This window comes from Gracilinanus agilis, chromosome 2, assembly GCF_016433145.1.
Source record: "Gracilinanus agilis isolate LMUSP501 chromosome 2, AgileGrace, whole genome shotgun sequence".
Lineage (NCBI taxonomy): Eukaryota > Metazoa > Chordata > Mammalia > Didelphimorphia > Didelphidae > Gracilinanus > Gracilinanus agilis.
Window position 1 is genome coordinate 240,240,996 of NC_058131.1, and position 16,070 is coordinate 240,257,065.

Sequence of the window (16,070 nt, forward strand, 5' to 3'; positions counted from 1 at the left end):
TATTATAATAATAATAATAATAATAATAATAATAATAATAATAATAATAATAATAATAATGATAATAAATAACTTGTTATTGTGCCTCTTTTGGGGTTTTCTTGGCAAAGTTGCTTTAGTGGTTTAGCATTTTCTTCTTCAGCTCATTTTACAAATGAGGAAACTGAGGTCAACAGGATTAAGTGACTTGCCCAAGGACACCTAGGTAGTGTCTGAGGATGTATTTGAACTCACAAAGATTAATCTTCCTGATTCCAGGACAGGCACTACCCAACTGCTTTTCCCCCAGGTATAAATTATAGAAAAAAAGTTGCACACATCACAGGATTCACAGGTCTCATTTGTAAGCCTCAAATAAAAAAAAAAAAAAATTAAGGCAGTTCTTAAACTGTTATATAAATACTGGCTAGGAAAAACTTTTTAAAATTTTTATTTTCCCCCAGTTATATGTGAAAATAATTTTTAACATTCATTTCTTAAAATTTCAAGTTCTAAATTCTCCCTTTCCTCTCCCGTCATTGAGAAAGCAGACAATTTGATATAATCTATACCTGTGCATGCAAAACATTTCCATATTAGTCAGGTTGTGAGGGGAAAAAAGTAAAACTGTTTTAATCTACATTCACACTCACACATTCTTTCTCTGGAGGAGATAGCATTTTTCATCATGGGCTCTTCAGAATTAGCTTAGATCATTGTATTGTGGAGAACAGCTAAATTGTTCACAACTGATCATACTACAATATTGCTCTTACTATGTACAGTGTTCTCTTGGTTCTGCTCATTTCATTTGCATTGCTTCATATAAGTTTTTCCAGGTTTTTCTGACACCTCCACCCCTAAGGTCATTTCTTATAGCACAATAATAGTACTCCATCACAATTATATACCACAACTTGTTCAGCCATTCTCCAGTTGATGGGCATTCCTGCAATTTAGGAAAAACTTCATAACAGTGCTGTCCAAAGTGGAATGGGCTGGGTCATATGGTGAATTCTTTCTTTTTGGAGGGCTTTAAGTAGCAGCTGGATGATCCCTTATTAAGTATGTTACTGTGGAGATTTGTTTCCTGTATGGATGAGATCCTTCCCAACTTTAAAAATGTTGTGATAGATACCCAAATAAGTATTTTATATTGAGCCAAAGGAGGAAAATCTAAAAGATGGATCACTTTTAACTTAAACCTTGGCTTCAGACCTTATAGGGATGTGGCAATAAAAAGGTTTTAGGTTTTGCAAATCTAAAAGCTTTTTATAAATGTGACTTGTCATTATTACTGTTACTTGGGACCTTGGCCTGGCTGATGAATGATAACAATAACAGGATTTTGTACTTTACTGTACATGTTACTTGTACAAAACACTTTATACATGTGATTTCATGTGAAGGAGGCATTCTGTTTTCCTTAGAGCTTATTCATTAAAAAAAAAATCCTTCTCTTCTGTCTTAGAATCAATACTAAGTGTCAGTTCTAAGGTAGAAGAGCAGTAAGGGCTAAGGCTATGGGGGTTAAGTGACTTGCCCAGAGTTACACAGCTAGGAAGTGTCTGAATTCAGATTTGAACCCAATGTCTCCAATTTCTAGGCCTGGCTCTTAATCTATTGAGCAACCTAACTGCCCTGATCATATTCATTCTTTTTTTTTTTTTAAACCCTTAACTTCTGTGTATTGGCCCCCAGGTGGGAAAGTGGTAAGGGTGGGCAATGGGGGTCAAGTGACTTGCCCAGGGTCACACAGCTAGGAAGTGTGTGAGGTCAAATTTGAACCTAGGACCTCCTGTCTCTAGGCCTGACTCTCAATCCACTGAGCTACCCAGCTGCCCCCCGATCATATTAATTCTTAAGAGCAGAGACTAAGACTTATCCCTATTCATCTGTATACATTGCTTGAAAAAGAATTTATGGAGAGTGAGCTAGGGAATCAATTAGGGAAGAATAAAAGGATTGCTTTTTGTGTAAATGTGTAAATGTGTAAAAAAGGGGCAGCTGGGTAGCTCAGTGGATTGAGAGCCAGGCCTAGAGACAGGAGGTCCTAGGTTCAAATCTAGCCTTAGATACTTCCCTGTTTAAGTCACTTGATCCCCATTGCCTACCCTTACCACTCTTCTGCCTTGGAACCAACACACAGTATTGATTCCAAGACGAAAGGTAACGGTTTAAAAGAAAATGTGTAAAAAGAGTGTCTTCACCTTAGCCATTCTTCCAACAACTTTAATCTCATCTGATTCTTCTAGCTGCCTGGTGTTAAATTAGGTAGGTACTATAAGGAAACTGAGGCAGAGTAAAGAAGTGATTTGTCCTGCTCTTGATGCTATTCTTTTTACTAAAACTGTATTGTGGCTGCCAGTATGTAAGAGACTGGAAAAGAAAAGGAAGGGAAATGTTTCTGAATTGGGTTGTTTATGCTAGAGGTGTCAAACTGGTGGCCCTGCAAAATTGGGGGAGGGGAGGAAATGCAATTGGGAGGTGTTTAGCAAAATAACTGCAAATATAACAACATTAATTTGTGGTTTTCTAAATCAATATACTGTGAGTAGGTTTCTATTTGAGTTTGACACCATTGATCTATGTACTCCTGGGCACAAACTGTAATATTATATTTTTGGAATATTGGCAGCAGCCCTGTGAAGTTATTTTATCTGTCCTAAATCTGTAGATTCAAAGGATCACAATCTAGAACTGGAAGGGATCTCAGAGGTCATCTAGACTAATTTCCTCATTTCACAGATGAAGCCACTGAAGACTAGGGAAATTATATGACTTGCTGACTCCACAATCCTTTTTTTAAATTAAAAGAACAACAACAAAACCCTTACCTTCCATCTTAGAATCAATAGTATGGATTGTCTCTAAGGCAGATGAGTGACTTTCCCAGGAATACATAGTTAGAAAGTCTCTGAGTTAGATTTGAACCCAGAACTTCCTGTCTCTAGCCTGACTGTCAATCCGATGAGCCACCTAGCTATCTCCTACATTTCTTTTCATATGTCTGAAAATTGTGTATGTTCTCTATGCCTACAGTGTGGGTCTTATACCTGTTTTCAGTCATACCACTGGATTATTTTTTCTGAAAGATTTTTCTCTAGTCATCTAAAGGACATAAAATTTGTTTGGGTTTCCCTTTCCCTCCATCTTTTCCTACCCTGGATTAAATGAAAACCAAGACTAGTGAATGTGAAGGAATCTCTGATTTCACCACTCTCTATTGTGTCCCAACTATTCATGTATACATCCAATATGTTTAGAGAGAAATAAACTTAAGTAACTTAATTACATAACATCATCTCTTTGTTCCATTTAGGAGAATGGCTCCATTTTCTGAGAATATTTTGGATATGATTAAAAGCTTGAGAAGAAATTGGCACCACCTTTGTCCTTCTGAGAGAACTACTGTGTGTGGTGCTGATTCCATGCTCTTGGCTTTGCAGCTGTCTATGGCAGAGATCAATAAACAGGTTTGTAAACTACCAGGGGTTGAGAATGGAAATAGTTTTAGTAGTTTCAGGTACTAGCTGTTTAAGGGAGCTCTGGTAAAAGCTCCAAGATCTTCTGGAGTTAATCTTTCTTCTATTCTTGTAAGGACATTGCTATCCCAAATGCCTTCTCATTTCTGAGAGGAAGTTTGAAACTCTCTTCTTCAAAAGTTGACCTGTCTGTAGTGCTAGCTGGAGAACACTTAAAGAGTTTCTTTTTTCATGCTATTAGTCTTGGGACTTGTGTGTGTTATTTTGGCCTGTTTTTGTAAACTGTTTTTGACATTTTGTTTTTGGAAAAAGTTTATTTTTCAAACTTTTATTTCTCCTCCGAGAGCAGCTGTCTTGACTTAATTGTATCCCCGTGAGGCTATTTAAAGCTACTCTTGCCTTTGACAGTTGGCTTTGGACTGCTACCTGTGTGATGTCTTTCCAGTTGGTAATTCACCTGTCACTTTGTCAATAGGCATTGAGGACAGGTGGGGACTGCTGATTTACATGGTTGGATTCGTATGTCATTATCAAGTTTGGCTTACATCTGTTTATTATCATTTCCTTTTCATAAATGAAGGAATGAATGGATGATGTGAGGCTTAAGCCAATTTTTACATTGGCAAAATTAAGTTGTAGTTTGCAGAATATTTCAGTGAGATGTGGAAAAATATAGGTTGGAGCCACTAAGCCAGATCATTCCTATAGAAGAAGGCTGTCTACACTTTTTATTTTTTCAACATTTTATTGATTTAATTTAACCGATTGGGGTTGGGCACTCCTCCAGTGTAGTTGGGAAAACAAAAGAGGTGGTATCTGCCTTCAAGTTACATGTGTTCTGGAGAGACAAGACATTAATTTAAATCACAAGGGAATTTACCTCACAAGGAAATGTTTTTTTTTTTTTTTTTTAAAAACTCTTACCTTTGAGTATCTTGGTATCTTTATTTAGTATTTAGTATCTTAGTATCAATTCTAAGAAAAGAGTCAAGGACTTGGCAGTCAGAGTTAAATGACTTGCCCAGGGTCACACAGTTAGAAAGCATCTGAGGCCAGATTTGAACCCAAGTCATCCCAACATCTCTATCTACTGTGATACCAGCTGCCCCAAGAAATTTCTTTTTTTTTTCTAAATTGATTTGTTGTAATATGGAAATAGGTCTTGATCAGTGATATAAGTAAAACCCAGTGGAATTGCTTGTCCATTTGGGTTGGAGGGGAGAGAAAGAACATGAATCATGTAACCATGAAAAATCACTCTAAATTAATTAATTAAATAAAAGTTTTAATTAAAAAATAAATTAATTTATTTTTTCTGTTACATGTGAAGATAATTTTTGACAATTGCTTTCTGATATTTTAGGATTCAAATTTTTTTCTCTGCTTCCCTTACCCCACCTCTGTTGTAAGGGTTTTCTAACTCTCATAAATTATTGGTATTGGTATAGTATTACCAATAATTGTGTCCTGAGGACACAAAACAATCTTCCGACTGTTGGAAAAGATGGCTTTCCAAACAGTCTAAAGATTCTGGCTCAGGCCAGGTTTATACAAAAAAACTATTTATTGGAAGTATTAAAATTTAGGGAAAAGGGGAAGAAAAAGGAAACAAGTAAGAATAATATTTACCCTAAATTTAAATTACTAACTGTACCCAAACCCCAAATTTCTGGGTTCGCAAGAACCATCTTCCCCTTGATAGACATCAAAGCTAACTTATCTTCCTATCTATTAACCTAATTCTAAGTTTCTACTCTAAAATTAAAAAAATCTTAACTAATCACGATGAGAAAGATTGGATTTCTTTCCTGCTTATTTAGATGGGAAAAAACAAACATCTAGTCAAAATCTTCACAGCTTTGCTCCCTTCTGCCACCACTGGCAAAGCGTGATATTGCATCACAATCTCCTTCCTTCTAACTTGGATATTTCTCAAGTAGAAAATTCACCAGATCTTCTCCAACTTCCAACTCTCTGAGCCAAAAACCCTTGGACCTCCTTCCTTGAGTCAAGATAGACTAAGAGAGAGTTTCTTGAGTCAGGACAGACCAAGAGAGAGTGAGTGAGTGTTCGTTGGTTTTAACTGTCCCTTTCAAGAACCTCTGAGAAATTCTTTTTATTTCCCATGATCCTCTCTTGAAAATTCAATTTTGGCTTAAAGAAATCCAGCTTTTCTCAAAATTTTATATTTATCTATTGCAATCAACCTTATTTCTTAATTAACTCTTAATTAATTCTTTTTTTGGATCTTTTTTTAATTGATCAATGAAGAAAACCTTTCCATGGTTACATGATTCATGGTTTTTCCCTCTCTCCCTCCAACCTCCCTCCCATAACCCATGTGCAATTCCACTGGGTTTTACATGTATCATTGATCAAGACCTATTTCCATATTATTGATATTTGCACTAGGGTGCTTGTTTAGAGCAGTGATTCCCAAAGTGGGCACTACCGCCCCCTGGTGGGTGCTACAGCAATCCAAGTGGGCAGTGATGGCCACACTTTTTTTGTATTACATTCTATTCTGAGTTCAATAAATAGTTTCATACTTTCCAGGGGGTGCTAAGTAATATTTTTTCTGGAAAGGGGGCGGTAGGCAAAAAAAAGTTTGGGAACCACTGGTTTAGAGTCTACATCCCCAATCATATCCCCATCCACCCATGTGATCAAGCAGTTGTTTTTCTTCTGTGTTACTACTTTCACAGTTCTTTCTCTGGATGTGGATAGTGTTCTTTCTCATAGGTCCCTCAAAAATGTCTTGGATCATTGCATTGCTGCTAGTAGAAAAGTCCATTACATTTGGTTGTGCCACAATGTATCTGTCTCTGTGTATAAGGTTCTCCTGGTTCTGCTCCTTTCACTCTGCATCAATTCCTCTTTCCAATTCACATGGAATTCCTCCAGTTTATTATTCCTTTTAGCACAATAATATTCCATCACCAGCATATACCACAATTTGTTTAGCCATTCCCCAATCAAAGGACATCCCCTCATTTTCCAATTTTTTGCCACTACAAAGAGCACAGCTATAAATATTTTTGTACAAGTCTTTTTCCTTAATTAACTCTTAATTAACAAATATCCTATTATGGTCCCCCCTGTGCAAAATTTGGGAGAAAATTCATTTTCTCCCCAAATTAATGCAATTATCTTATACCTAATTCAATAATTTATTCCCAAATAGAACTATTCCCATAACCTTATAGCTGTCTATCACCATTCTAAACTATTCTACACCTAAACTGAACTTACCTGTTCTAGGACAGAAAAGAAAAAGTAAGGAAAAAAATCTTTTCAAAATGAAAATCAAATTACAGTTACAAAATCCAAATGAAAACACAAAATACAATAATAAAACTGGTTTAAAAAAAGTAGCTGGGAGTTTGAGAATTGAAAAGGTTGATGGCAAGGGGTTGATAGGTAAGACCATCAACATCTCTCTCACAGTCCCCAGAATATCCAGAGATGGGTTGGGGTAAAGGGGAAGGCTGTGATCCCAGCATTGAACTCTTAAGAGTAACATGGATAGTGACATGGATTGGCAGTTTGTCTCAAAATCTTTCTTTATCTTAGAGAATAGTCTTTTGTTCCCCAGGCTAAAGCCTCAACTTGCTCCCTCCTGATTCTGCCTCCCTTTAGTCATCTCTGGCAGCTTGTGCCACCAGCTACCTCTTGTCCTTCAGTTTTCTCTGGCTCCTTTCAGGTGCTTGGCAGACTTCCATAGCTCACTTGTGTAGAAAAAATTGACCACCTAATGCTGCTTTCAGACTGTCTTCTGTAATTCTTTTTTTAGCTCACTTTCTATCTTTGAATCAGTTCTGTGTATTAGTTCCAAGGGAGACAAGGGGTAAGGGCAAGATAATTGGGGTTAAGTGGCTTGCCCAGGGCTACATAGCTTAGGAAGTGTAGGTGGCCAGTTTTGAAACCTTTCTCCAGGCCTGGCTCTCTATCCACTGAGCTACCTAGCTGCCCCAGGAAATTCCCCTCCCTTCCCTTCCCTTTCCTTCCATTCCTCTCCCCTCCCCTCTTCTCACCTTCCTTTTCCCTTCCCTTCCCTTCCCTTATAGTCATATCACTAGTTGAGATGTATAGCTGATGGAGGACCACAACTGTATTTTGCTGTACTACTTCAAAAAGGTTCTTCTAAATGAAAAAATGAAGATTTTTCAAGACTTCTTAATACATATGTGACCAGAGGCATAACTCCTTTCTAAAAGCATTCCATTGTTCAAGTCAAGGGAGTCATAGAAAAGATGGTGTCTGCTTATCAAAAGGACATCAGGTTCAGAGTCCAAGAGAAAAGAGGATTCCCTACACATGGTCAGATTTTCCAGCTGCTTCCTGGCCAACTTTGTGCTGATTATATCAAGCCCCAGAAGATTTGTGATTATGATAGAGATTGGCCTACAGAAAAAAGTCAAATGTGTGAAAAGTCTTGTTCAGACTATGTTATATAAGTGCTTATATGTCTGATCTCCTGAGGTTGAATAGCAGGAAGTGTATCTGAAGTAGGTATATGGGGGGACCATGAGCTGGACCCTGGAGATCATCATTTCTAATGGAGCAAGAAAGACAACCAACATTCTCGAAAAATACTTTATTCCTTTTCATTTTCTTTAACCTAACTTCCCAACAAGCATTTTTTTAAAAAGAGTAAAACTTTGAATTATTACAAAAGAATAACTGGTTTGACACCATCAAAAAGAACAACCATTGTGTTCTGAAAAATGCATAAACCTTGCCATTCTCATTTTATCCTTGTGAAACATAATCTTCCTGATGTCCATCAGAGAATTAAAGCACTGAACATTTTGAACTTCCTTCAGACATTAGCCAGCTGGCATATTTTCCTAGCAAAACATTTTGCGATTTGACCACAGACTCTCTCAATCAGTTGTTACTGGTTTGAATAATAGAATATGCTGTCATGGTGGGCACCTGATCATGAAAGCTGATATTTGGAGTGCATTTTTATTTGGATTTAAAATGTTTTTACAACCCCAATATAAATGCTGTTAATCTAGTCAAAACCTTTTCTCATAAGATCAAGGGATTGCAAAGTTTTATTTTAACTAGTTATATTCAAAGAAATTTATTTTAAGATAGTATGAGAAAACATTTTAAGTCCCACTGCCATTTATATTAGGTTTGGTCTACTTTTAACTTAAAGGATGTTACAAAAGAAAAAAATGGCTCCTGGAATATTTAAGTTAATTAACATAATTCATATTTTTTAGGAAAGAAAGGTTTTGAAAGCATAGGTAAATAAATTATAGAGCTGCAAGGAAAGTTAGAAATACTATCCTCATTTTTTAAAATGAGGAGATTGAGGTCTAGACAGGTTAAATGATTTACCCCACCTCACAAAGCCAGCTAATGAAAGAACCCCAGGGTTCCTAATTCTACTGCTTTGTATTCTATTATATTGAACCTGTACTATGTCTATGTATCTGTACAATCTTTTTGGGGGACCAAGCCTGTAATTTAATTGGTTTAGGGAACTTACAGTGAGAAGTTCCCTCTGTGAATGCCCATAAGCTCTCTATCAATGTTGCTCAGCAGATTATAATCTTAAAGAGTTGCCTATGGGCATCATGAGATTATAAGTGACTTGCCCCAGGGTTACATAGCCATTATATGTAAGAGGCCAGACTTGTACCCAGGTTTTCCTGGCTCTGAAAGCTAGTAGATACACAATGATGGCTCTTGTGTGTATATTGTCAATACAAAATTGGAAAGTTATAAATATGTCAAGTTAGAGGTTTCATGTTTCAAAACAACCAATTATCTTCCTTTTTAAAAAAAAATTGTTAATTGGTCTACTCTTTTGAAATATTTTGTTTTCCCAAGTTCTGATGTAATGGACTGTAAATTCTAGCAGACACTGAGAATAAATTTTTACCGAGGTTCCTGGAATCTTAGGATTTACAGTTGTAAGGAACTTCAGAAAGATCATTCAGGCTAGTGCCCCTTATTTTTAGATAAAGAAAACAGATCTAAGATGTGTAGTTTCTCCATGTGATTTCTCTGATCCTGGTAGTTAGTAATCAAGGGCCAAGATGTGAGCCTAGTTCCCTCAGTGTTTTTTTAATCAATCCATTTGGCCTCTACAAAGAACAGAAAAGTGACCCTTGGGTCATTTTAGGGGATCCTGTTTTAAAGTTCATTATCAAATAGAGAATTTGGTTTAGTGGGAAAGGCAGCACATAGCAATATCCCTTCTTATATTTCTAGGCTTCTTTGATCATCATGTCTTTAATATTAACTGGATAAAAAGAGTTGTCCTGGAGAATTACTGTGACTAATTTCTAAGAGGGAGATAACATTGGTGCTAGTAGCTAGACTATTTTTTAAATTAATAAATAATATATTCTTAGAAGAATAACATGTAAAATTTCACATCTTATAAACAGTCAAAATTCTTAAATGTGCTGTTAGAAAGAGGCAGTGAAATTACTGAGCACATTAATGGTTGACACTTTCTGAAAAGTATCATAATTACTGCCTGACTGTAGATTCTTTGAAAAAGAAGAATATAAGAAGGAAAATGAATTAGGAATAAAACCCAAGCATGCTCATTAAATGATGTTATCATGGAAATGTTGAAGAAGAGACTTTCAGGAATACTGTACACTTATCTAAGATTTGCAAGGAAATGTTGATAATGAGTAACAAAATGTCTCCATCACAATATTGGGTCTCTAAGCAACTAGGATGTAATTCAAGCCAGATTGAAGTCCATGTTATTTTTCCTGGGCAGTATGCCAAGCAGAAAGGACTAGAAAAGATATTGATTATGCATATTAGTTATAGTCTGATCTCTCTCGAAAGGAACCCCAACTCTTGACTTTTAACACAAGTAGTTTAGCTCTGAATCAAAATTATACTCATCAGACTAAGGTGGGAAAGTGTAACGTTAGATTTAGCAATGACATGTTGCTTTCTTTGGAACAGATTAAAGAAATGAAATTTAATTCTCCCTATGTATCTGTGTACCCATATTTTAAGAAAACACTTCTTGGAATAGTGTAGGCTATAGGAATTCACAAAGGCAGACAAATTCAGATGAGGCTAAAAAATATATAGACGAACTTCTGGGAAGTAGAGCCAAGGTGGTGGAGAATAGAAAGCACTCAACTAAGCTCTCCCAATATTCCTCTCCAAACAACTTTAAGATAATGCCTCATATTAAATTCTGGAGTGAAGAGTCAACAAAAGGTCAGAGTGAGACATTTTCTCAGGCCATGAAGAGAGATCTGGGGAGGAAGCTGACCCAGAGTCCTTGTAAATGAAATACCAGTGATGAGACTAGGTGGTAGGGACAGAAAAAGCAACAGCTTCAGAAGTTCTTAAGAGGGAAATGGTAAGGAGACCTGGCAATTGTTTAGAAAGAAATTATAGGGGACCCCTGTGCTAGCCCAGGACACAGAACCAGATGTGGTTTGGCAACTCCATTGCCCATACCCACTGCTGAGTCAAAGCTCAAGGGTAGGGAGGAACACTTTCAGGCAAGAGGGAGTGGAAACTTTGAGGGACAGTATTACTTCCAGCCCCAATGGGATCAGGGACCTTGAGGGATAGTACTGTTTCTGGTCTCAAGGGAATAGGACCCCTGAGGAGCAGTATTAATTGTAGTCCCAAGGGATCATGGGCCCTCCCTGATTAAAAACCATAGGGTTGACTAGAAGAGCAGTGACTATACCTTTTCCTTAGTCACACTACCTTGGAAGCACTGAAAACAGTCAACCCTCCAGAACTAGTTCTGAAAACAGCTGTGTGGAAAAAGCCTGAAGCTTGAGACAATGTTTATCCCTTTCTCTATCTCTTGGAACAGAGCTCAATTCCAACAAAAAGTTCCATATCAAGAAACAGTGGGAAAATGAGCAAACAATAACAAAAAAAGAAACTAACTACAAAAAAGTACTATGGTGACAGGAAAGAAAAAGAAAAAAACTCAGAAGATAATAAAATCAAAACAGGTACAAGCAAAGCCTTAAATAAAAATGTGAATTAGACAACAAACCTCAACAAGAATTCCTGAAAGAGCTAAAAAATGATTTTTAAAATCAAATAAAAATGGTAGAAGAAAAATTTGGTAGAGAAAAAAGCAAAGGATGAAAATTGTGAAACAAAAATAGCCTATTAAAAGGGGTGCAAAAAATACTGAAGAAAATAACTTCTTGAAAAACAGAATTGGCCAGATGGAAATTAAGATATAAAAATTGCCTGATGAAAATAACTTCTTAAAAAGCCGAATTTGTCAAATGGAAAAAGAGGTACAAAAGCTCACTGAAGAAAAATTTTTTTTGAAATTAGAATTGGGCAAATAGAAGCTGATAAGATCCATTGATATCCATGAGATATCAAGAAACAATAAAACAAAGCCAAAAGGAAATGCCAGTAAAACTGAAATCTAAGTGAAATTGCTGAATATTTACAAAAATATCATCTGCCCAGATAAACAAAAGCAGAAATAGAATAATTTAATTATTCCAACTTAGACAAAAAATTGAACAAGACATCAATGAGCTGCATAAGAAAAAATCCCCAGGATCAGATGAATTTACAAGTGAATTCTTAAAATGATAAGTAGTATCTAACTAAAACTAAGAGCAAATATATCTGTAATAGCAATAAACTTGAAGTCTTCCCAATAAAATTAGGAGTAAAGAAAGCATGTCCATTATTATCTCTGCTATTCCATATTGTACTGGAAATGCTAGCTATAGCTGTAATTTAAGAAAAATAAATTTAAGGAATAAAGATAGGCAATTAAGAAACAAAACTATCACTCTTTCCAATTGACATAGTAGTTTACTTAGAGAACCTTAGAGAATCAACTAAAAATCTAGTTGAAATAACAACTTCAGTACTGTTGCAGAATATAAAATAAATCCACATAAATCATAAACATTTTTATATATTACCAACAAAACCCAGTAGCAAGAGATAGAAAAGAGAAATTATCCAGACAATATAAAATATGTGGAAGTCTGCCTACTAAGACAAACTCGGGGATCATATGAACACAATTACAGAAATAAAGATAGATCTAAACAATTGAAGCAATATTAAATACTCATGGGTAGGTCAAGACAATATCAGGTCAAAATGGATAAATAATCTCTAGGGTGATATCATAAGTAAATTAGGAGAGTATGGAAAAATGAACTTGTCTCATTTTATGGATAAGAGAAGGGTTTGTGCAAACAAAAGATAAGAGCATCAGAGGATGTAAAATGGATAATTTTGATCATATGAATTTTAAAAGCTTACAAATTAAATGAATATAGCCAAAATTATAATGGAAAAGAGCTTATGAGGGAAATGTATAGCAAGTCTCTCTGATGATGGCCTTATACCTCAAATATATAGGGAACTGAGCCAAATTTATAAAAATAAGAGCCATTCCCCAGATGACAAATAGTTGGAAGATATGAACAGGTAGTTTTCAGAAAACAAAATCAAAGCTATCAATAATCATATGAAAAAATGCTCAAAATCATTACTGATTTGAGAAAAGCAAATTAAAACAACTCCGAGATACCACTTCACACCTATTAGATTGGTTAACATGATAGAAAAAGAAAATGACAAATGTTGGAGGAGCTATGAAAAAATTGAGACTGCACTGTTGGTGGAATTCTGAATTAGTCCAACCATTCTGGAGAACAATTTGCAAGTATGCCCAAATGGCTATAAAAATGACTTATCCTTTGATCTATATCACTACTAGGTCTCTGTCTGAAAGAGATCAAAGGAAAGGGAAAAGGACTTTTTTTTGGTACAATATTTTTAGGAACTCTTTTTGTGGTGGCAAAGAATTAAAAATTGAGAGGTTTCCTGTCAACTGAGGAATGACTGAACAAGTAGTGGTACATGATTTTGATGGAATACTATTGTTCTCTATGAAATGATAAACAGAATGGTCTGGAAAAACCTGGGAAGACTTATATGAACTGATGCAGTGAATTGAGCAGAACCAGGAGAGTGTTGTACACTAACAGAAATATTGTATAATGATCAACTGTGACAAATTTAGCTATTTTGATCAGGACAATTCTTAAGGCCCCTTGATGAAAAATGCTATGCATTTCCAGAGAGAGAATGGATGAACTCTATATGCAGATTAAAGTAAAGGATTGCTTTGTTTTTTATTTTGTTTTGTGTTTGCTTTTGCAACATGGCTAAGATGGAAATATGTTTAGCATGACTTTATGTGTATAATTAAAATCAAATTGTTTCCCTTCTCAAGGAAGGAGGATGAGGATTTAGAACTCAAATTTTTTTAAAAAATTGTTAATAATATTTTAACAAAATAAACATAACTTTAAATGTATTTAGATGGAAGAGTCAAAAATAGCTTTTAAAAATCACAGAATAATGTAATAGGTGAATAATACTTGGTGTATTGATAATCAAATTATTATTAATTAGCTGTTATAAATAACTAAAGTTGGTATACTGGTAACCAACTGTTATGATCAAACTGAAGCTGCTATTAATACAGCTACAGTTAATATATTGAATTGTTATACAGATAGTGGATTGAAGGCCTGAGGCAGTTTGATACAACTTATTTATCTCTATGAGGAGAGGCAGGGACAGGAGGCAGGATTTAGGAATAGGATAGGACAGGAATCTCTTAAACCTAACCCTAAAATTTCTACATAAAACAACCCCCCTCATAAACTGCTCCTCACGGAGTTTCTTCTTGTCTGAAAACTGTCCTGACTTAACTATATACTCTGACTAAAATGAAATTCTATCTTTCTGCATTATACTAGATAATAAACCTTAATTTATAATGAATCCTAAAGTAATTTATCAAATCTTCTTTTTGAGAAGCTAAATCATTTTTTCTCTCTCTCAGTCTCAGAACCAACGGTCCAACTTTCAGCTCAGGCCACAAAAACTGCTCTTCAGTGCCCCCTCTGGTGAAGAAGGGAAAAGCTTTAGTAAAATTATTTTTCTCAGCTCAGTATGAATCTCAATCTCAAATCAAACTGTTTCAAAATAACAAACAAATCTTTTCTGAAAGAGAAATAGACCCAGCTACTTGCTCTCAAGAGGAAGTCAAGAGACAGTCCTAGAAACTCCCAACTGTTGCTCTTTTATCCTACATCTCTTAACTTGACCTCTCCAAGTTCTGTGGTCTTCTCTCTTAAAGGGGACAGAATAAAAATCACAGACTCTTTCTCTGATCTAAACCCCTACATCTAATAAAACTAAATATACCCTAATCAAAACATTAATAATAAAATAACAGAGTCTACTACTACCCCAGTCAATAGTATGGAAATACTGAAAAAAATACTGAAAAAAAAAACTTTTGCTCTTTGGTTAACAAAATAGAATTTCAGAGAAACTCAGAAAATTTATTCAACTCTATAAGTCTACCAATTTTGACTCACTCAGACTATTCTTAAATCAACCACATATAGAATGGCCAAATCTGTATCCTTGATATGTCTTCTAATATTGATTAATAGCTCGATTTTGGGAGGTGGGGGGTTGGGGAGGAAGGGGAAAACTCTAACACCAGTGGCCAACATAGGGTCAATTGTAGCACAATTTTAATTCATCTCAAAATTAACAATTTAAAATCCCGATTTTTGAAACATTCAACTTTTGTGTTTTTTTCAGCACTCTGGAGAATTCACTGTCTCTCTTAGTGATGTATTGTTGGCTTGGAAACACTTACTACATGAGAAACTAGGCTTGCCATTTGAAGACACGGAAGTGGTTGAACATTATGAAGATATCAGAAACACTTATGGTGCTTTTTTGAAGAGCAGCAACATGCTGGACCTGATTGATGTATACCAGAAGTGTCAAACACTGACCTCTACTTGTGAGAATAAAATGATGTCTCCTGTAAGTATTTCTAAAATGTTAGGTTGCTTCATTAGGATTAAACTGTTTTACTCTGAACAAAATATAATTTACTATTGCAACATGATAGCAGCCATATATAATGTATATATTAGTCTGCATAGTATACACACACACACACACACACACACACACACACACACACACACACACACATATATCTCACCTATCATGGGAGTTACATTCTAGAGACCCCCACGATAGGTGGAAAGCCACAAAGTAGCAGTGTTATATTTATTTTATTATTTATATATTTTTTAAGGCTTTATAAACCCTTCCCACTCTCCTATAAACCTTTTCTACACTCTTATTAACCTTTACCACACCCTTATAAACACTGAGCCAATCAGTGCCCAGAATACAGAACATAGCACTGTACTGTAGTTGGTCGCCTTTCATTCCATCAGCCAATAGTGTACAATCTCACAATGGAAAACTTGCACAAGTGGTACATGTAGTGGTGTACTGCATTTTCATTGTTACAATATGGTATTCATCCTCAAAATCCCGTGATATAGTGAAAACTCTGTAATAACAGAATTAGATATATATATATTTTTAAAAACCTGCGATACAATGAAGCCACAATAAGTGAATTGTGATATAGTGAGTGCATATATATATACATATATATATATAAAATGCATATATAAGGTATCATATGTGTATATAATATGTATGCACATAAAATAGACATGCTATATATATATA

The 16,070-nt window shown here is 35.4% G+C and overlaps 2 protein-coding genes across 2 annotated transcripts in view; one reads left to right on the forward strand and one right to left on the reverse strand.

Moving 5' to 3' along the window:
- The window catches only part of LOC123233537 (bifunctional epoxide hydrolase 2-like), a 23,739-nt gene extending 21,541 nt beyond the window's left edge, over window positions 1-2,198 (reverse strand). The window contains exon 1 of the mRNA XM_044659617.1: window positions 2,190-2,198. Coding sequence (XP_044515552.1) covers window positions 2,190-2,198 — 9 coding nt within the window. The remainder of the gene's footprint in view (window positions 1-2,189) is intronic.
- A 1,107-nt stretch (window positions 2,199-3,305) lies between these two features.
- LOC123233538 (PCNA-interacting partner-like) overlaps window positions 3,306-16,070 on the forward strand; it is a 34,103-nt gene continuing 21,338 nt past the window's right edge. The window contains exons 1-2 of the mRNA XM_044659618.1: window positions 3,306-3,455; window positions 15,111-15,345. Coding sequence (XP_044515553.1) covers window positions 3,306-3,455; window positions 15,111-15,345 — 385 coding nt within the window. The remainder of the gene's footprint in view (window positions 3,456-15,110; window positions 15,346-16,070) is intronic.